At 41.2% G+C, this 21,967-nt stretch overlaps 1 protein-coding gene across 4 annotated transcripts in view; it reads right to left on the minus strand.

Moving 5' to 3' along the window:
• The window catches only part of FARP2 (FERM, ARH/RhoGEF and pleckstrin domain protein 2), an 89,399-nt gene that overhangs the window by 9,349 nt on the left and 58,083 nt on the right, over positions 1-21,967 (minus strand). For all 4 annotated transcript variants that reach the window (XM_085311158.1, XM_085311157.1, XM_085311160.1 and 1 more), the window contains exons 14-22: positions 15,328-15,506; positions 7,940-8,029; positions 6,720-6,853; positions 5,605-5,686; positions 4,560-4,797; positions 3,359-3,489; positions 2,746-2,814; positions 2,291-2,380; positions 1,473-1,555 (exon numbers count right to left, since the gene is read on the minus strand). In XM_085311158.1, coding sequence (XP_085167284.1) covers positions 1,473-1,555; positions 2,291-2,380; positions 2,746-2,814; positions 3,359-3,489; positions 4,560-4,797; positions 5,605-5,686; positions 6,720-6,853; positions 7,940-8,029; positions 15,328-15,506 — 1,096 coding nt within the window. The remainder of the gene's footprint in view (positions 1-1,472; positions 1,556-2,290; positions 2,381-2,745; positions 2,815-3,358; positions 3,490-4,559; positions 4,798-5,604; positions 5,687-6,719; positions 6,854-7,939; positions 8,030-15,327; positions 15,507-21,967) is intronic.

Below are 21,967 nucleotides of genomic sequence, written 5' to 3' on the forward strand. Positions count from 1 at the left end.
TTGGGATCGATACTTCGACGTACCAAAATGGAATTACACCTTCCTCAGATGGATTCGTACCAGGCTAACCAAAGCAACCTGTCTGATTACCAGCGGAATTAACCCTTGCAAATTTTGTGTGTTAGCTTATGCGTTGCACTGTAACCATTTAGAGAGAAAAAAAACAAAAAAACAAAAAACAAACAAATTACAGCGGGATAATTACTGCCTACAAGCAAAGCTTGGTTTTGCAAATCGCATCTCTAAATGTGATATCAATCCCTATTTGCCCACATTTTTTACCATCTATCCAAAAACCACAAAGGCCTAAGTTACTGCAGAGAGAGCATTTTGGTGCCAGGGTGGTTTGGCATTTTCAGGGACTGCCGTGTCCTGGCACCCGGACACAGAGCTAAGTAGCCCCATGCTCCTTGCTACTGAACTCTGCTCTCAGCTCAGAAAGCAGCTACCTGCGGCAGGGAGAAAGAGCCAAAGGCCCAGGCTCCTCCTTGCAGAACTGTTGTCTTCGAGGTAGAAATGCCAGTGGGGGCCTGGGAGCTTTTAGTCTGGATTTTCTTGTGTAAGCTGGATCCATCTCATACAAGCTGCATGTTGAGGGCTGGGAAAAGCTGTTCCTGCCTGCTTGGCTTTGCTGCGTCTTCCCATGAACCCTGGAGCTCCCCACGAAGCCTCTGACCTCCAGACATCTTCGTTATGTTTGTCGGGGGGAGAGGGGAGAGTGGGTGCTCCCTGTGCTGCTGCCCTGTGGTGTGCAGAGGAGTCAGAGCGAGCTCTCCTCCGAGAGGCAGCCCCAGCACATCGCAAGGCTCAGGTCCCAGGCTGCAGTACCCTAAGGACCCAGCCGAGATGCTCCAAACTCTCCTCTTCCTCCCCTCGGGTGCGATGCTGCTCTTGTCCTTCCCCTCTGCTTCTTCATGAGCTGCTCTAGCTGCTATTGCCTGGATGGTCCAGGCAAGAAGAGAAAACTCCTCACCCTCAACTCAATGCCAAGGGAAAAGTTACGCTGAAAAGAAACTGGTTTGCTCTCCAAGCTAACCTTTAATTTTTCTCTCATCTCACAGCTTCCTTCTTGAGATCTATCCAGGAACTCTCCCCTCTTTAAATCAATTTGTATATTCTGGATTTTAATTCCTTTTGGTTCTCTGAAATATTTGTATATTTAGATTTCAGTTTGTTTCCTGCTTTTTAGCAGTTGCTTTGAGGATGTCACCGGCAGCTCAGACAACTAGGAAACAATATAATGGCAATGCTATTGCCCATTTAATAATTTACTGTTTGATTGTTGAAACTACTCCTTCCTTTAAAAACAATATTGGTAAAGGAATTGTTTTCACCATATATTTGTTTTAAAGTTGTCCTTTCCAGAGGACACGTGAAACACTGCTCTGGCTCTGCACTATGTAATCAAACTTGAATTAATTTGGAGGAGACACCTATTAACCTATGTGCAACTGAGGAAAAATATACATTACCTTGCTGCCACTACTATGGTTTTTTGTGCTGAATAGATTGTGAAGCAGTGTGGGACAGCCCATTCATTCTCACTCTCCTCCACCTGCAGGAAAAAAAAAAGGGGGGGGGGGTGGTTCTCATCACTGCCCAGTGACTGATAAATACTCAAAACTCTCCACTCAGGCTGGCTAGGAATTTTGGTCACAAGATGACAACAACACAGTTGCAGTAAGTGCAAAACAGCTACTCTTTTAAAAATACCACCTAATTCAAATCTATTTTGGCTCTACAGGAGAATCTATATTGTGTGCTTCTAATGCCACGTCTGCAGCTGCACAGCACCACATCCAACAGGACCAAAAAAGGAGGATTCTGAGCAGGATTCAGCTTATTACTTACCGGGGGGTCGAGCACTATTAGCTGCAAATCAAACACAGAAAGAACAGTTCCATTAGAACATGCAGGTGGGGATGCAAGGGGGTTGATTTGATGCCTAGGTGCAGGGGGAAAAAATGGCAGGACAAATCCATATTCCCACATCAGCCTTTCACAGCAATGGAAAAATGACTTGGCAAACAGATGAGTTACAGCTGTTTTGCTAAAGAGAGGGAAGAAACAAACTTATCACCTGCAGACAACTCTGTGTTTAGCACATAGGCTAAGACATACTGAAGGTCCAGTCCGTGACCAGCAGCACCACAGGCCACAGTGACAGCAAGGCTGCTTTGACTGGCTTCGGAGCAGGTTGCTACTTCATCGCAGCCCAGAAGGAATGCCTTGACCTGCCTTAGAGCAAAGTCACTTCTTTAACGCTGCAATGCAGTTTGAAAGCACTTACCAGCATGCCATGCAGAGGAAGATGTCCATGAATTTTGAATTGGTTTGTCCCTGTAACACCTTTGCTTGTGTACAGTAACATATCTGAGAACTGAAAAACAGAGGAAGAATAAAATCAATCTTTTCCAGACTACTCCAGTTAATGTGAAGTATTTCTTAACATTTTTTTTTTCAAATCTGTTGTTTGAAAAGCACTATAGTGGCATGAAAAAGCACCAGCCTTCCATCTGTTTGCCCTGCTTCCTTAAAAGTAGTCATGTTTGTATACATTAGAGGCAATTAACTTCAAAAATTCTGTTAATAGTTTGTGCCATTAAAGAAACAACCTGAATGCACTGCTTTATCATAGTCCCCCCACTTCCCCACTGCATATGGGAAAATCTCAACATGAAAACAGTTTCGTGACAGCTTTATCTTGAACATCTTAGGTTTACGAAAACCAGAAGCAGCACCCACCAGAAAGAACATCCGCTGCTGTAAACCTTTTTTAGTAAGCTTGTACAAGCACCCTTCCCGGATAAATTCCTGTAGAGAAAAAGTAGTAGTTAGACAAAGCTCGATCTTTCCCAAACATGGAGAATTTTGATGCTTCATTTCAACCGAGAGTAAATATAGGTGTTGACTGATGCCCAGCAACGATCACTAATGATTTTGTTAAGCACAAATCTACGCCTTTCCTTCAGTCCTGCATGCGATCTCGGTTCACAAGAAGAAATCACAACAGAAAAACATAAACAGACCTGGTAGTAGACTTCCTATTAAATATACGATGTGCTGCTTCCCACCTAAACACAGAGCAAAGTATCCCGGTATGTCCAGTATTTGCTGTACTGGAAACAGGAAACTGTACCCAGAGTCTAAGCAGTGTGATTTTTGCTATAGTTCCCTACAAGAACATCATCAAAGGTAAGTGTGACCAACTATAAAGACAGTTATCGTACAAAGCTTTTACATCATTCCATAAAAGGGAGGCAAAAAAGAGAAAGGTTGTGAAATGCACTTGCTTGGTAATAAAAACAAACAAGTAAACAAACAATAAAGGCTCTAAAAATTAAGCAAAGTTACTTACCCTACCAGGTGCTGTGAGATTATCTACACCAATTAAGTCGTGCTGTAGCTCTGTCAGCTTCTGGAAGTTCTCCAAGCGGATCAGGCTGTGTTGTAGCTGAGACGTCATTTCTGTGACCTCCTTCAGCGCATCTGAAAGCAAAACACCACCACCAAGATCAGACTAGAGCGTACAAATTTTATCACTGGAAAATTCAATCTGCAATAATAATCGGATTTATAACAGTTTTTTTCTTGAAATGAATTTTATAGAGTATAGGGGCAACATGGAGTCTAAAGTTTTCTGTGTTTCCAGAGTTTACTGGTTAACTTACATTTTGCACATCTAAAAAAGTTATTACTACATAGTCAAAACTCAATTCAGAAGTTAGGAACAATAATTTCTGCCAAAAATTGATTATATATTAATAGTACTTCTTACGCAGGCTCATGACACTACAATCCTTTCCGGCACATTTATACATATGAATGACCACGAGTTCCCAAAAAAGTATTACATTTTCCCCGTTACAAAGGGGACAAAAAAAGAAATAACTTCTGAGCTTGAGTTGAAAGACCAAGACGTATCAGCCTTAAAGGGGAGAAAAACACTTTGTGGAATGCCAGAAAAATAATTACTCTGTGCAACCAGAACACCACACATGAAAGTCATCTTTTGCATTTTTCAAACTAGCAGTTAAGGTCATTTTCTATCCACCGTAGAAAGCTTGGGAGCCCTGCATCAGAGCATGGCAGGAGACTGGCAAAACCTGGTACTGAAAATCTTCCAAAAAAAAAAAAAAGAAAAAAAAAGCTAATTTTAAAACATAACCTAAACATTTTTTTGAATTAAGCTGCCACTTTGAAATTAAGCTGCATTTACTCCTGCCAATTTTCTGCTTTTCCATTAGGTATTTTCCTTTTTTCTTTCTTTTTTTTTCAGGATGCCGAAATTAAAGCATTCATTTAGTTAGCAGATGCTTTTTCAGCAATCTAAATCAAAGCTCCTGTGTATTTCACATAGTGCACTGCAAGAGTCAAATGAGATGAACTGTACACAGAAATAAAACTCCGAATGGAGAAAAGGAGTTCACATTCAATTTGCAGATGCAACACTTGCTATCTCCCACAGCATGAGAACGTGCAGATGTTTGTATATACACGGGAATGGGTTTCTGCCTGGCATATATAAAAAATATATATATATGCTGGAGCTCACTCACTCCGGCAATCTGCATAGTCCCGGTGCTCTGCTGTGTAGTGCTTGCAAAGCCTCCCCAAGATGAGCTTGTAATGCATCAGTCTCTGGATGGGTTTGAGTAGAAACGTGTTGAGTGGCAGATAGCAAACTTTTTGCAGTTCAAACTCCTTATAAACCACTTCCAGTTTCTTTAGGCGTTTAGTTGCTTTCTCCAGTTCCGTCAGGACCTCATCATGCCTCTGCAAGTAACTGGTAAACTCCTGTTGAATTATATATAAAAAATTACTAGTATCAAAGCAAAACAGTCTTTAATAGATTTCATAGTAAACGTGCAAAAACATCTACTCCCCTCTCTACTTGTCTTTAACCCTGATTACATAATCCACGACTACATATACATCATAAATGCTGGCAAAAAATAATGCGAACATCATCACATGTTTTAACTGCTTCATTAAAAACTAGCAGTAAAAAAGAAAGATATTTGCCCGGTCGTTCTCTGTTTACTACTTATCGTAGTTGTGCCTATGTTTGCAGCTAGTGGTACCACTGATTAATACTTTCCCACTGTAAAACCATTTTTGTTGATTACTGACTCTTCTAAAGCTGCAACAGGCAGAAGCAAGCTGCGAGAGTTGTCTTACCTAGATTTAGCCATTAAAGAAAGTGGCAGACAGCTACCAAAGGTTGGCACGTTGCACTCTGCATCATTGGAATGCCAAAAGCAGCAAAAGTTCATGGTCTGAATAGAAGTTACAGCAAATTTTCTAAATTTCCATATCTGTGCTCTCATATTTGTCTTTAAACTATTGACTATAGTGGAATAATTATTCCGTCACTGCAACACAAGTGTAACTGTCCCACAAAGATATTCTATGCCAAATAAAAGTGACTTCATTTCAGAAGAAACCTTGTTGCAAATATTGTTTCATTTTTAAATTGCTTAATGAACAATAATTTTTCATAAGTCACTTCAAGCCAAGTGAAAATACTGAAACACAAACTACCATACTTGAGAACAGAAAAAAAAAACCTCTGAAATTCCATTATTCCAATCTTTGAACTACCTTCAGAGTACGCATGTTCCTTAGCATGACATCTCCAATTCGTTGATAATCTCCCTTCACGTGAGCATTGGTTTTTCCTTCCCTGAAATTTATACAAAAAGGTGAAATAAGAAGGTGCACCACATGAGAGATCAAGAAATCCCAATTTCCTTCCTCAAAATCCCATAGTATTTTGGGAATAAGGCTTCCCAGGTATCTGTGTATCTGAGGGGACTATTTTGGTAAAATTAAGGGAAACAGTGCTATGATCAATCCCTCCTCTATCCATCTTTCTCTGCCTGACATTCCCACTTCACTGTTTGGCTTGAACACTTGGTACAGTAAATATGGAAGTTGCACAAAATAACAAAAATGAAAGACACACTTAAACCGAGACAAGAATAGAAATCAATTGGTACGCAAGGCTGTTTTGGCGATTAACCTTTTAGACTTGTGAATACATGTCACATCTGAATCTATGAATTTATTTTTAATAATTTTTCATTTACTCTAGTCTTCCACTTCCCTTACTCCAGATCCAAGTTGCTTTAATCTTATATAACCATCTAGCCTGTCCTCTCTAGAACAGAAAGCTTTGCAAAGTGAGGCAGATCAGTCAGGTATACAGTAAATAATTTGGTTCACCAATGTAAAAAGGAAGAGAACAAAAACAAATATATCAATATATTAACATCACTGTAAGAGGAGTAAAAGATCTCCTTTTGAATGGAATTTACAGTCTCACGTTAGAAGAAAGTAATACAAGGGTTACAAGACCAAAATAGTTTTCTGAAATGAGAAATACCGAACAACTCCAATCTTATTTACAGAAAAAAGCGTTCTCTAGGTTTTCACCTGGAGATTCATTAACTGGCAAGGTATCCCATGGACTGTACATTATCTTTTTGACCCTGTTTCCCTTCTGCTTTCTGAGGCTACAGGAACAACATCAGATAATATTACAGAAAAAAAGTGGCTTGGCATACATACAATTCACATGAATGCAGGATATTATAGAAAAGGTGGTGTTTGAAAAGGGGGCTTTACAAGAATTATCTGGTCACTTTTTAAAAACCTTCATTTATTAAAATATTTTTTCCTTGGTTCCATTTAAGCACCTCGCTATTACTGCTTACCACAGCGATAGCCTTTGCTCAATCTCTTTCAGAAAACCTCGATGAAACTCATAGATTGGGTCTATGTTAGAGAAGAGTAACGTCATCAGACCCTCTGGCATAGCATTCTCCTTGATGACAGCACTGCGAAACCACTGCAAGAAACACCATAAATCAGGACCAGTTTTTAACGTGAGAAACTTAGAGCTAGCCTATAATTTCTGCTCCTGCAGACATGGGTGAGGAGAAAGCGAGTGTGCATGGGGGAACAGCAGGAAGAAGGAACTGTTGAAGAAGATGTCATTTCTTTCCTTGCCAAACACTGCAAATATGACGCTTATTATTGGCTCCAGGCATAAGCAGGTTTCTTAATGCAGTGATGAGATGTTTCGTAACTGCTCTAAATTACAGTGAATTACTGAACAACTAGAACATTCCCACAACTGATGCAATACGACTGTTTTTATTTCAAAACATACACAACTCTCTTTTATAAAACTCATGGTATTGTACAAGCTATTTAGTAGCTGGAGACATTTTGTGTGTTTTGCATACTACATTTTTTTTAATTATTATTATTACTTCCAGTTCCTGGCTTTCTCATAGGGATGTGAACATACCAAAAACAATCTGAGGTCCCAAATGTTCCACTGCCACTTATGAAAAGTTCTGGGAAGTTTGTTGGAAGAATTTCAGTGAGACGGTACTCACTGAACTCTTGCAAAATATCTCAATTGAAGATGCATGGCATACTTTTCTCTTTGATGAAATACATACAGGAATTTATAAAAACACAAGGGCCATAGTATTGAAACTTAGAGAAATGCAAACAAATAGCTCTTAAAGAAAAAAGATTTGGAAACTCGAGCCAACATTCAAATAAAGACTTGCTAGTCTCCTCCCCATCTGAAAAATAAAATAAAATAAACAAAATCCCCTCTGCATGGATTCTCAGTACTCTTTACAGTTGTAATCTCTTATACCTTCAGATGAAGTTTGCCTAAAACTCCCAAACTATGTAAGATGTAGGCAGCGGAACTGATTGTAAAAGCCCAGAGAGGGTATCTGCTCTCCCACAAGGACCTACGTGACAAGCAAGGTAATATCTCCGTGGTTCAACGGTTATCCTTTCTCATAAGGCTTTCTTCTGTCACCTGGAAGGAATTCCAAGTTTTCCCAAATTGATGATTAAAAATCTAGTAAGAAAAAGGAAAACATTAAAGACATTTTTAATCCCTTACCACTGTAATAACTTCCAGGTCCTTCAAATAGGTCCGTTCCGTAGCAAGAATCTCCTTTGCTATGAAGTATGCCTTGTCAGTTGGACAGCGCTGAAAGAAAACAAAGTAATGAATAAGTATTAATATATTGAAGTGCTCTATTTATTATTTGAGCACAAGCTCAAATCTCGTATGGGTTTTTTCTTGGTGCGAGCAAATGGAACACTTGAATACTAACAGTTCAACACTGTGTTCTCAAACACTGAATTTGCCATAAAATATTGCTTATATTCCAAGATCATTAAGAAATAATCATATCAGCTGTTGGCTGCATGGTTGCTCCAGGGTCCTGAGAGCAACCCACTCCTCCATCAACACGAAGGCCGAGGTTGAGGATCAAATGGTGGATCCCAGGCCTTTTCCTACAGACCTACCATCCCATCGGAATACACACATGCACCGTAGCTCTAGGTAGAGTAGGTACCTGACAGCATAGATTTATAAGCAGAACAGAGCCAAAAACCACTCTATGAACAGTATAGCTTGAAACAGGAAAAAGTTCTGGTTTGCAAATTCCATTTTCCAGTGTCAAAAAAAACCCCTGAAAGAGTCACTGTATCCAACTGTCTTTGGAGTCGTCTTCTTCCAAACAGCAGGTTGCTATTTAAAAAAAAAAAAGGAAAAAGGAAAGGGCAGAATGGATATCAAAGCACAAAGGAAGGGAAGAGCAAAAATGGGTTTTCTGTAGTTGCAACAACAACAACAAAAAAAGAGTTAGCTAAAAGATGTACATTGTTTTAAAAAAAGCAGTATTAAAAAATTGATTGCACTACAAACTAAGCTGCTGCTTTGTCGCCTTAACTCACCATGCTGTGCCTTGGTTTTATACCAAATCCTCACCTGGTGAAAATAAATGTCACTACACCAGTTTAAGTCATGTGAAAACGTGGCACTCTCCAGCTCCATTCCTCTTGAGGGTAATACAGATTTGGAAGTTATTTCCCCTTTTTCATATATGTATCAAGTTAAAAAAAATAATCTCTTTTATATTAGTTGTTGTATCAAGTAAACTCAGTTTAATTAGTGCTGCCTGGAAAAGAAATCACGAAAGGTCAATCCCGCCCCAGGGAACCGCGGTCACGCGACTGCAACTCCTTTCTCAGTAACGGTCCAGAAGAGGGGAGAGAAGAGCTAGCAAACCTGCCGGGTTTGGGGAGCCCTGCAGCGTGAAACGCTTCGAAATGCCCTCCAGCACCATCAGCAGAGAGATTCGCAGCGTTTCTGAAGCACTTCAGCTTCTTGCATGCTAACATCGTGCATGGGCAAGCATTCTCCTGGCCGCTCGGTAACGTATCTATAAAATCCCTCTTAGCTACACAGAACCTACGGAAGTGCGTATCCCAAAAAGCAATTTATTTCATGTTACTGTCTGGCCTCCCTTATTTTATGCTGGTTGCTCTATACCCACACATCAGCCCCTTCTCTAGCGGTACCAAGGAACATACTGTGACATCCTTGCCTCTCTTCACTTCGTAGCCATCATGTATATTTTAACGCACACATACATACGTGATGTTACAGAAAGCCTTTCGTAATCTTTGCTTCAGATATATATATTTTTTTTAATTTGTCTTGGGTTGTTCATCTGACTCACAAACTTTCAGAACGCTGTGGACCCTCCAGGAGGCATCCTCCTGCAAGAGCCTCGGAGGACGCCCCACCACGTTCCTAACCTTTCCCAAGGCCTGAGATGCCATCGTTCCCTTATCTTTCCTTCCCGCAGCACTTCTTACCGTCTTCTGCAACAGATCTATTTACAAGCCGATTGAGTAACACATAGTAGCTTAACTGTAACTTCGTCGCTATCTTATATAACGCAAGAAGAACTGCTAAGAGAGACAAGACAGCCTTTCGCGCAACACGGTTTTGCGTACTCCTCCTTCTGGGCTCAGCTCAATTTACCGTGGCACGCTGTAATGGCCAAAGGCGTAAAGGGCTGACTAGTTTCCAAAGGCAGAGGAAAGCTAAACTGTGGAATAAACTATAGCCTGCAATGAGAGCAGACCACGGCGAACAGATGCATGGCTGCTGGGTACTTTTTGGAGCTGTGCCAATGAGTACAAACTTGCTCGTTCTTAATTCATCTTGGTTCATTTCTTTTTGCAAACGGGTTTGTCTTCTTGATCCCAAACCCCGTTTCCCTATTATCGTGCAATTGGTGATGTGCACTTAACTAGGTTTTAAGAAGGTTTTGAACATCTTTAATCACAAACTCCAGTAGAAGGTATTGATGATAGTAAAGCTGGGATAATATTGTTATTTAGCAAGAAGTTTGCAGTCTGATCTTCCCCAAGGTGTGCACCTCCATGCTGGCATTCAACCATCCCACTAGAAGGATTTTCAGTTAGTTACAGGTCAGCGTACTGTCAGTGCATACTCTTCCCTTTTGTTTTTTTGTATAGCTAGGTGGTCTTTACTAAAACCCTGGTACTAGTGGAGGCCTTTTTGACAGAACGTAGCCTGTGCATACTCTCCAAATAGACTGGTGCTCTTATGAACAGGTGTAGATACATCGATGCATCCTGATTTCTGAGAGCAAAGATGCCACTCTGCACTTAGCATTCCCAAAGCTCAGGGCTACCATGACCGTTTTCTCTCCGAGGGAGCCCTTCTGAGATCCGCAGTGCTGCTCCACGGAGATCCAGTCTTCCTTTCACCCAGCACTGCAGGGTAACAGAAGCATGCAGCTTTAGGCAGGACGGTTCTCCAGGTGCTTGTCTCCTGAGCCTCCAAAGAACTGGTCCAGCTTGTGTGATAGCGTTGAGAATCACCCATAGTGTCGATGTGTTATAAATAAATGCTCACAGGAGTGAGGAAGATTTCGTGAATAACTGGGAGTTGAGATATAATTTTGCGGGTCATTCCTCCCTACGCACACACACTTTCAGCCTTACTATCCAGTTTAGACTTATTGAGGTAGAGCTGCTAAGGGCCATTAAATTGGGCCTTTCACATTACATTTGTTGAGCAAATATAGGGCTTGGGCAGGGCCAAGGCCAGCAGGTACTATGGAGATTTTTTAAAAGCTTCAATAATTTAGTATATGGACATAACACAGTATTCATGCAAATAATGTACAGTTTTACAGAGAATCTCCAGATGCTAGCAAGTTATCTTTTAATAGATAAGACTGAGCTTGAAGTCTCAGTTATTTTGTGAGCTGGTATATGAGTTTATATCTTTTTGCTTTTTAACAGATCTTTAAAGTAATTGTTGTCATTTATCTTTATAATAGACATAACATACCCTGGAGATAATGAACAGTAACTGCACTCTCTCTTCTACATGCTGAAATCCAATCCTTTCTACGTTATTTGTCTAAGTCTGATATTTCAGCAGATTGAGTTCTCTTTCAGACTGAAACTAATTTATAAAAGTTACAAGCCTTGAAGGGAATGTTTTTATTGTAACTGGTTTTTAGCTTGACCAACTTCTGAGACACCCGAGGCTTCAATCTCCATTCAGAAACCATATCTTAAGTGAAAAGAACGCAGATTGAAACCAAATTCCGCAGTTCTTTTACAATTGTGTTATACACAAAAAATATGATTTTACAGTTGTGCTATTAATAGAGCTTTAATTTTAAAACGGTACCTCGTAATTAAAATTAAAATTTTGGTACCTCATACTTAAAAGGTGACTTTGTGGCTGAAAAGGTTTGTGACCACAGTTCTGTAGTGTAAAGGGTGCTGAGCCGGGTTGCATTAGCATGGATATTTATTACTACAGATGCCTTACCCGGTAGTAATATTTTAAGAAGGTTTGTTTGTTTGTTTGAAGCAGGCTGGGATACTGCCTTGTTTCACAGAGCTAATGAAGGCAAATAAATAACTGAAACTCCTCATTAATGTCAACTGTTCATTTTGGTTAACCGTTTTACAGGAAATTCTTAAACTCTTACGTTGTGTGCTTTCTGCTCCCAAACACTGCTGTTGCTATGCTGAAACCTTAGAAAGCTGGATTTTCCTTGCTACTATTCTTTTTTTCAAATAACTGTGGTTTTCTGTCATCATAATGGTAGGTTTCTCCTCATTTTTTGCTAATGGAAGCTGGTTGCAGCAAGCCACTTTAACAGTTCATGGAAGCTGGTCCCCTCCAGCCCCCCAACCCATGAATTATTTTTGACATTGCTGAAGCAGAGTCATTGAAGTGAAAAGTTAAGCATTTTTGTATACGCAGAATGATTTTTTACAAGACTTGATAGTGTCGTGACATTGTAATCTAGATGCAAAGCAGACAGAAAACTAGAACAGTCTCTTAACTCTTGCACTGCACAGCACCTGATGTCCCCAGGGTGCCTCATAGCCCTTTATTTTTGGCCTCCGTATTTCTGCCTCTTTAAGTGTGGAGAAGAGCTCTCCATTCAGCATCAGTTGCTCTTACTGCATCTGGGGAATGTCTGAAGGTTTCCAGGTGTGGTTGCGCACACAGAAGACACCGAAATGCTAGTTTTTTTGGAATGGGACTCTGTTTTTTGCCTTGATGCCTGCTATGGTTGTAGGGATGTTGTCTTTGGACTGGGATAGCAGATTGTCTTCTGAGAGAGTCTTTGCGTTTATTTTTTTCAGACATGAACTGATTTCCTTTCGGTGCCTGAACAGTAACGAAGGTGTTTGGCAGATTCCCTTTTGCACTTTGACAGCCATACCGCTTTTCAGCGCTTCTGGTACGGTGAAGCTTTCTGTCAGAAGAAATGCATGACTGCTTTTTACCCTACCGCTGTGAACTAGAAGCAAAAATGCACTGTGTGAGGCCTTCTTTTCTTTTGCTACAAACCAGTTATTTTAAATCATTACATACTCAAAGCGGCCTAACAATGCCTTAGAAAAACTCCTATCTCTACATCATCTAGAGGAAAGTCTGCAGGGGAAAGGCCCACTGGTGCTGTCTGCATCAGTGAGCAAGCCAAATTCTGTCTAGCAGCTGTTGCTAGGACTCAACATAAATAGGGTAAAACCAAAAAAAGGAAAAATTAAGGGCACTGAATTTCATCAGGGAACAATTTGGAAACTAACAAGAACCTCAGAGAGTAAACAAGAAGTGATACAATGAAGAGAGAAAACAAAATGAATAGCATCTCCTACTATATCTCTATGCTTCAAGTTCACAGAATCACAGAATGGTTGAGGTTGGAAGGGACCTCTGGAGATCATCTAGTCCAACCTCCCTGCTCAAGCAGGGTCACCTAGAGCACATGATCATGTCCAGGCGAGTTTTGAATATCTCCAGAGAAAGAGACTCCACAACCTCTCTGGGCAACCTGCTCCAGTGCTCCGTCCCTCTCACAGGGAAGACATTCCTCCTCACGTTCAGGTGGAACTTCCTGTGGTGCAGTTTTGGCCCATTGCCTCTTGTCCTGTCACATGGGGCAACTGTTTGTCCCCGTCCCCTTGACACCTTCCCTTCACGTACTTAGACACATTGATAAGATCCCCCCTCAGTCGTCTCTTCCCCAGGCTAAACAGTCTCAGCTCTCGCAGCTGTTCCTCAGAGGGCAGATGCTCCAGCCCTCTGACCACCTTCATAGCCCTATGCTGGACTTTGCAGTAGCTCCATGACTCTCTTGTACTGGGGAGCCCAGAACTGGATTTAGTACTTGAGATGAGGGCTGAGTAGAGGGACAGGATCACCTCCCTCGACCTGCTGGCCACACTCTTCCTAATGCAGCCCACGAGACCATTGGCCTTCCTGGCCACAGGGGCACATTGCTGCCTCAGGGTCAACTTGTCATCCACCAGCACTCCCAGGTCCTTCTCTGCACAGCTGCTCTCCAGCAGCTCAGCCCTCAGCTTGTCCTGGTGCCTGGGGTTATTTCTTCCTAGGTGCAGGACTCTGCACTTGCCCTTGTTGAACCTCAGGAGGTTCCTCTCCGCCCAGCTCTCCAGCCTGTCCATGTCTCTCTGAATGGCAGCACAGCCCTCAGGTGTGTCAGCCACTCCTCCTAGCTTGGTAGCATCAGCAAACTTGCTGAGGAGGCACTCTGTCCCTTCATCCAGGTCATTGATGAAGCTGAACAGGATGGGAGTCAGTACTGAGCCCTGGGGGACTCCACTAGCCACAGGCCTCCAGCTCAACTCTGTGCCACTGATGACAACCCTCTGAGCGCTGCCTTTCAGCCAGTTCTCAACCCACCTCACTGTCCACTCATCTATCCCACACTCGCTGAGCTTCTCTAGGAGGATGTTAAGGGAGACAGCATCAAAAGCCTTGCTGAAGTCAAGGTACACAACATCCACTGCTCTCCCCTCCCCTACCCAGCCAGTCATTCCATCCCGGAAGGCGATCAGATTGGTTAAGCAGAATTTCCCCTTGGTGAATCCATGCTGACTATTTACAAGACTCCTGCTTTGGGATTTGTTGCACCCACAAAGGTCACTACCATTTTTGCTTCCCTGTTTTCAGAAAAGAAGTCTAAAGCTTGCATGAGGCCTGAGGCACCAGAGGCCCAGAGCATTATCCACCACTCAGAGAGAAGAATTAGCAATGGAGAGGGCAGCTCCAATGATACAGACAGCTCTTCTGGATAAACCAGATTACCACAGATGCCTGGGTGAGTGTAAAAGGAGTTAATCATAATGCCTGCTGTTGAGAAAGCTGAAGCTGAGCTTGGGTCCATTGGAGCTCAAAAGCAGACACCTCAGTACCACTCTAAAGGTCCCACTACGCCAAAAAGAACAGCCTGGAGGACTGATGTAGAACATGTATAGAAGTTAAGAACCTAAGAACAACATACCTTAGACATAAACAAATGTTAGCTCTGTGCTATTCTCTATGATTTCTATCCAACTGATTTCCAGATTCAACAGCTGTCTTACTTGCTCTTCAGTGTACTACCCCAGTGAAGATTATCTTTAATTCACTGTTTTTTCAACATTTTCAACACAAGAGCACGTGTTTTTATACTCTAACATAACACAGTTAGAGCCCCAAAGTCACCAAGTGCGCTGTTGTGTGTTTGATACAAAACACACCTCAAATGCGTTTGAAATATACACTTTTAAATACTGAAATAAAAGACAAATTGTGAAATCACCTTCTTGTTGCTCTGGAGCCCTCTGCAGCGGGCTCCTGCTAAAACACTGATGCTAAAACACTGAAAGGTGACTCCAGCAATAGACACTGAGAATGTCCCCAGTGCACAAGAGGACAGTGGGAGTCTCCTGCAGTCACAGCAGGATAAACAGGCTTGAGTCAATCCACAGCACAGGATTTTTCAACACGAATATCCAAACACATCTGTGTTCCCACAAGGTATCACGCAATCACTATTCAGTGACCAAAAAGCAGTTTCTCACCTGAAACTAAAGCTTTTCTCATTAATCATATTCTCTGTGGTGCCATTATCTTACCTTACGTTTCATTTCATCATCATCATCTATTCTGGCACCACCAGCATCACTCAGGACAGGACTCAGAAGAGGAGAAGAACCCTGGCCAGCTGAGTTCAAATTCATCTGAAACGCGGGGTTCAAGCTCAGGGGACTCTTCAATGTGAAGGAAGAGAGCTCAGAATGGTCCACTGAGAGGCCTAGAATGGGAGGAGAAGATGATGGAGTAGAAAAGGAGAGAAAAAAATTGTTTCAAAAATAGTTTATCTAAAATATACAATTACCCACTATTAAACCACAACTACAATCTCACATTATTGGGGGGAGGATATGTCTGTACTTCTAAGTGCACATCTTATACTGAAATAACAAGAACACTTTTCCTTTTTTAAAGAATTCCATTTGCACCCCAAAGAGAAGCTAGGACAAATCACTGTGCTATTCTCCAGTCCGGAAGAAAAATCAAAAAGATAAAGTTAGCTAAAAATGTATTCAGAGTTCAAGAAGTCCCCAAAATTGTACCTATGTGAGGTACATATGGCTATACAAACAGGGACCATGCAGTAGATTTCATTCCTAGTTCTTCTGCCAAGTGTATGAATGCAATATTATCCCGATCTCAGCAAAGCAAAATGATTTTGAGGCACTGTGCAAGACAAGAATTTTAACTGGATGGATACGATCTTATTGCATGGCATGACATGCCTGAAACAGGACTAACGTGCAATGCTTTGCTCTAAATTACTGATTTTCTTTTCTTTTTTTTTTTTGATTTGTGGACCTTTTAAAGATTTCTAACAGGTAAGACAGTGAATTTAAGTCTACTAACAGCAGTTGTTCTCATCCCTTTTGCAGATTCCTTAGAAACAGCATGCAGATATCCCTTAGGGTTCACAGTGAAATCGGTTTTCTGGGACCAAAGACAGCAGATGCTCCAACTATCCACACCATGACCACGAAATTCCTAGCTAAACTCAACTACTTTTCCTTCTGATCTTCCCTGCCATACACAGGCAAGCTTCTCTGGATCAAACTATTGAACAGGTATTAGCACTTCAACATCTGTCGCTTTTGCCATACTGTTCAAACATTAAATCATGCTTGCAACACTCTGCAGTATTACTCATTTTGCATTACAGCAGAAGGCAACGGGGGCTAAGTTACCGACCAAACGCAAAGAAAAAAGGAAAAAAAAAAATAAAAAGCCAAAAATGTGAAGTCATCAATTCCCAAATCGAAGTCTTCAGCTCAGTTCATTAGACCACATTGCTTTACGCCTACTAAAACAACACACTGAACAGTAGTGGCTCCTTCTTCCGTATCCATTTCTGAAATGAACTTGGATTTACATGATTGATTGTCTTGGCCCAATAACTGCAAATCCCTATTTTCCATGGAATTACCATCTGCCCACGGAAAACGGAGAGCAGGTTGACATCACTCTTTCCTTCCCTATCATCACTCCCACTCCATATTCCACTTTATGTAACTTTGGCACAGGCAACCGTTGTGTTAACCCTAAAATTAGCTTTCCACATTAATTCTCTTCCTGTTGTCAGGCTATCTAAAAAATAATTTTAAAAGTGTTTTTTTTTAAAAAAAAAAAAGAAAAAGAAAAAAGGAAGCCCTCTTTAGATATCTGGCACCCCTTCACGCGCACGCACGGCACACGTGCTGGAGGAGCAGCAGTTTTGCACTTTTGGATTCGCTAGTGGCCGGAGCCGGTTGCTGTACTTTGGCTCAGGAAGCAAAAGCCCTTAACAGCGCCGTTGCCGCATGACAACGATGAGGAAGCAGAAGTGCGTGTTTTCACATTGACAAACGCAGGAAGCTAAACACTGCTGCAACTCAGTCACCTGGAAGAGATTCAGCTTATCGAGGCTGCAAAGTTAACTATTAATACACCGCTCTAGCAAAGTCATCCTGGCGCGCGTGCTGCTCCTGCCTGAGCGTTTCCGCCGTACCAACTGCTTTTAACGTTAACACGAGAAAGCAGCAAAGCCTAACATTTGCTTCACGTACAAGAGTGTTATGGAGGTGGCGGGTTACTGGAAGCCTGCTTTTACACGTTGGAGATGCTGGAACGCAATAGGAGACAGCTTTTACAAACAAAAAAGCTCCGTGTTCTAGGCAACTAAGGAGTTTCTTTACTTTCTCATGTAGCTACGCGCATGCCAAAGTTGTACCCTTCAATCGTTTCTCCATGTCTGTGATGCCCACACACATGGGGAGCAGAAGTCACGTACCACAGATAAACATCCCGGCCTGCCTAGCTCTCCTAGCGTTTACCTTGTCACCTTCGACAGGAGAAGGAGGCCATGAAATTAATTTTAAACATTTGCTCGTTCGTATCTGATCTCAAGAGCCCCGTTCCCTGAAGCCAGTGGAAATTATGAAAACGAGCAGCATGTTTAGCTACTCGAGAAGCCCGAAACGATAAACAGAATCCAAGACGTAATGGCGCACGGCCTCCTCTCTGCCCGCCTCCAGGTGGAAACACCTACCACCTCTCTGGTGGCAAGCGTCCGGGACAGCCCTGCTCTTCCCCTGCCTGTCATTAATTTCCCTAAGATAAAAAAATAATGAAGAACTCATGGAAGAGTTGTCACAACTGCCATTTGTAACATGCAGCATACAGTCAAGGTAAATCCTGTAAAGGGATGCTCCTAGGTTAATCTAGCTCCTAGGTTAATTTAATTTCAGAAAGGGGTGGTAGAGGAAGAAACCATGCAACAGTCCGAGCAGTGGTTGACACTCTCAACAGCTTTTCAGGGTAGAAAACACCTAATTAGGCAGAAATACTGATGGGAAGATCCAAATGGGTGAACGGTTTTGGCTGCGAGCATGGTGCGCTGGGGACTTTTCCTCCTCCTCAGAGGGTGGCATCCTCTGGGGATGTTGAAAGGGTCTACGCTCCGAGCGGGGCGCTCCGGGGTTTCGACGAACCGCTGGCTCCTCTGCAATTCCCGACATTCGGTCCTAACGCAAGGACCTGAAATTGGGAACCCTCGCTCCGTGGGCTAGAGCGAGGGTTTCCACGCAACGACACGGGCACTCATGTCACTGAGTAAACCAGGTCCTCCAAACGCACAGTTTTGTTCCGCACGCGATAAAAATTCTGCTTTCACGTCACGTACAAGTGCACTTAATACAACGTCAACAGTTTACTCGGACAGTCTACATTCTCTAAATAAATTAAGAATATTAATGCTTCTTAATTATGTTATTTACTTATGACTACACGTTTGAAGTAAAGGTTTTAAGCAACGAAAAACACGTTGTTTCGAAAGAGACCAGCACAAAAATAAACAAATATGCACATTAAGGCTAAGTGCAAAATATTCAAAAAGCACTGTAATTTGGCTAAACACAGCCACAGACTTCTGAGGATAACTAGCCTTATCTTTTACAGTTACTTTATAATATCAATATATTGTTTTATAATTATTTATGCTGCGTTCCTCTTTTGTCCAGCTACAAAAATGTGATGGCCTCCATCTAAGAGATGAAACTATGACTTAATGCAAACGTATGCCCACTCGGCTTTTTTGCCGAGAGAAAACCTGAAATGTTTGGTGGAAGTGTCAGTTCCTGATGCCTCTTAAACGCTTTCTCTGTCTGGTTTACGAATTTATTTTTCAGTGGTCACTGATCTTCAGTGTATTCAGATGTGAGGGGTTACGCTCAGACTCAAAAGTAAAGTGTGTTTAGTATCGCACACAGTACACAAAATGGGGCACCAGTAGTTCATTATTGGATTACTTCAGGCTTTTTTCCATTTTTTTTAAATGCTTTTAAACCAGCTGCTGGAATCATTACCTTACCTTGCATTTTCTTCAAGAGTATTTGATTCCCATCCCTTTCACTGAGATTAAAATTTTGGGTTTTTTTTTTTTTTTTTTTTTTTTTTTTTCTTTTTTTTTTTTTTTTTTTTTTTTTTTTTTTTTTTTTTTTTTTTTTTTTGTTTTGACCACATGAAATCTGTTTAAATTCAATTTGCATGACCGAAGTGCATTCATAATCATCCAGAACTGTCCTTGCTGCAGAAGCAGCCACACACTTCTTATTAGCCAGGCTATTAGAAATCCTGCAGGTATCTTCACTAAAATCTTAGCTATTTTACAGGGAATACACTTCTTTGCCCAGTGCAATCTTCAGACAGGTGGGTAGTGGAGGAAAAGCTTTGGAAAACTGCTCCTTGAGATCAGGAACTAAGCGCTCAGTTCAGCCAGCAAGGCCAGAGAAAGCGAGGAAGAAAGCACACAGATTTAGGCTGGAATTGCAAATTATTACATTAACACCAAGCAGCTTTGGGTACTGCATTAGGCATTGCGGCAGGAGGACACGCTAGGGAGATGCATCTAGCTTACTGATCAAGCGCCAACAGCAAAAAGAAACCCAACACAGATGAGAAATTACAACTATTTTCTGTATCTAGAAAAAAAGTAAGAAGAGAAAAATCAGCTAGATTGCTTTTTTAACCATAACACCAACTTTTATAGTTTGAACCATCAGACCCTACAATTTCTGTTGCCTGAAATCAGTCATGTGACATGTTTACTCTAATAAACTACTAAAAGATGTCCATATGTAAATATATATATACATATACACACACACACACACTAAGGCATTTTTGCAACTACAAAACAAGCTGAAGTGAAGCATATCTATACAATAGTTAAAAGAGAAAAAACTCATCTTCAAACACCCAAACACATGGAAAAAAGATTTAAAATTGTGCATTTGAATTTAAACTGTGATTCTGACTTTAGAAGTGCCTCTGGTATTTAGGATCTCAGGTTTCCAACAACTCTTTTGTGAGTGCCTTCAGAAGCATGTGAGCTGGTAATACTAAGTTTTTCATTTCTTCCTCCCCATCTCCTTGTCAGACTGTAAATCTTGAGAAACAAGAGGCACCAAAGAATGAGGCAGTCCAGGTCTGAGGCAGAATATTGACTAAAAAAAGTTATTGCAACTGTTATTACACAGACTGAAAAGACCAGAATTTGCTTTTTCGATCTGAAATCCAAAGGTAGGATCTGCCACACATTGCGTTACAAAGACTACCAGCTATCCGTGGCTTTAGAATACAGAAAAAAGCACACAGCTCACAACTGTATGGGCTGTCCTCCTATATTGATATAATTTAAAATGGCAAAAGCCCCCACTATACATGTTTATGTACATATATATATATACATACACACACACACACACTTGAAGCCTTTGGTATCACTGTCCAGCTATTTTTCAGAGGCTATTTCCATTCTTCAATTAAAGCACTGCAGATAATGCCAGACTTGCATGTAAAACTTCACAAAAAATAAAGTGCAAGTACTGGTTCTGTAAGCTTTACGTTTGAATGCTTAAAACAGTTCAGAGAAAGCCAAGAAAAATGGTATCTTAATGACTACAATCATCACTGGACATATTAAAAGCTAGGTGAAGTTCAAGCATTAGCAGTTTAATTCCTTACCAGGAAGGAGTTTCCCACTGTATCTAATTGGTAGATTCCTTTTATGGGTATTTCCTTTTTTTTTTTTTTTTTTGGGGGGGGGGAACAGATATTAATTTTTTTTAATGCTAAACAACTGCATGAACAGCCTCCTGGAGCCCAGACTCCCATTCCTGCCCAATGACCTGCTGAACTCATCATATCTGCACACCAAATTATGATTCCTACCTAAAAGTATTCCGCAAGCTAAGGTACCGCATGCCCAAATCCTAGATTATCCTGAATCTTCCTTTTCTTCAAAATAGAACGAGTACATTTTTCCCCACTAATTTTCTCTTTTAAAATAAACTGAGATGGTTTGGAGGTAGAGAATCTGGAAAAGAAATTATCTAAGGAACTTTACATTCCTAGGTGTCTTTCTTTTTCTACTCAAATTGGTACCAGAGCGCTTTAAAGCAGACACGTGCCTTAATGAAACTCTGTTTACTAGAGTTACATATCCATATAAATACCGGAGGAGAGTCCTCTGTTATCAGCTTTTACACTTGATGTCCAGGATCTGAAATGCTTGCCCTTTTTCCTTTTTTTTTCTGGCCTCCTCCATCTCTTTTTTTGGGCCTATATTAGTTGTACACAAGAAATAATACGTACCTGTTGTTACATACCATATTTTTACCTTTATCTTGTTATATAGTGTTAGAATTCTAGGTAGGCTGCATCGATATAAACGCTTTTGAGTGCCACTGATTAGTTCAGGGTGATTTTTAAATGCCCACGCGTGACTCCGGAGCCTCTACGCAGACGGCTGGGAGGGTCAGCGAAGCTCGGGCAAATACGGACCTGCATTTGCTCAAATCACTACTTTGCACAAACCTCTCTGATGGCAGCACAGCTAAAATGAATGGGCAGGATTTCAAGCCGGATGGTTTATTTTGGTCAGGTAGGGTTTGTCTTCCCCCTCCCCTTCCCTTGCTTCTGTGTAAAAAAAGGTTCAAATTTGCAAAGAAAACAGTTAATCAAATTTAACCACTGTAATAAAGTAACACAACATGGTTTGTTCTAAAAAATCTCTTGATGTTCAAAAGAGGCAGTGTTATACTACGATCTCTGCTTGCTGAAAACCAGTGCAAGCAGTTTTTGGTGTGTGTTTTTCTTTCCTTTTTCTTTTTTTCTTTTTTCTTTTTCTTTTTCTTTTTTTTTTTT

This window comes from Rhea americana, unplaced genomic scaffold (genome assembly GCF_003343005.1).
Source record: "Rhea americana isolate MKP2758 unplaced genomic scaffold, rheAme1 scaffold_334, whole genome shotgun sequence".
Lineage (NCBI taxonomy): Eukaryota > Metazoa > Chordata > Aves > Rheiformes > Rheidae > Rhea > Rhea americana.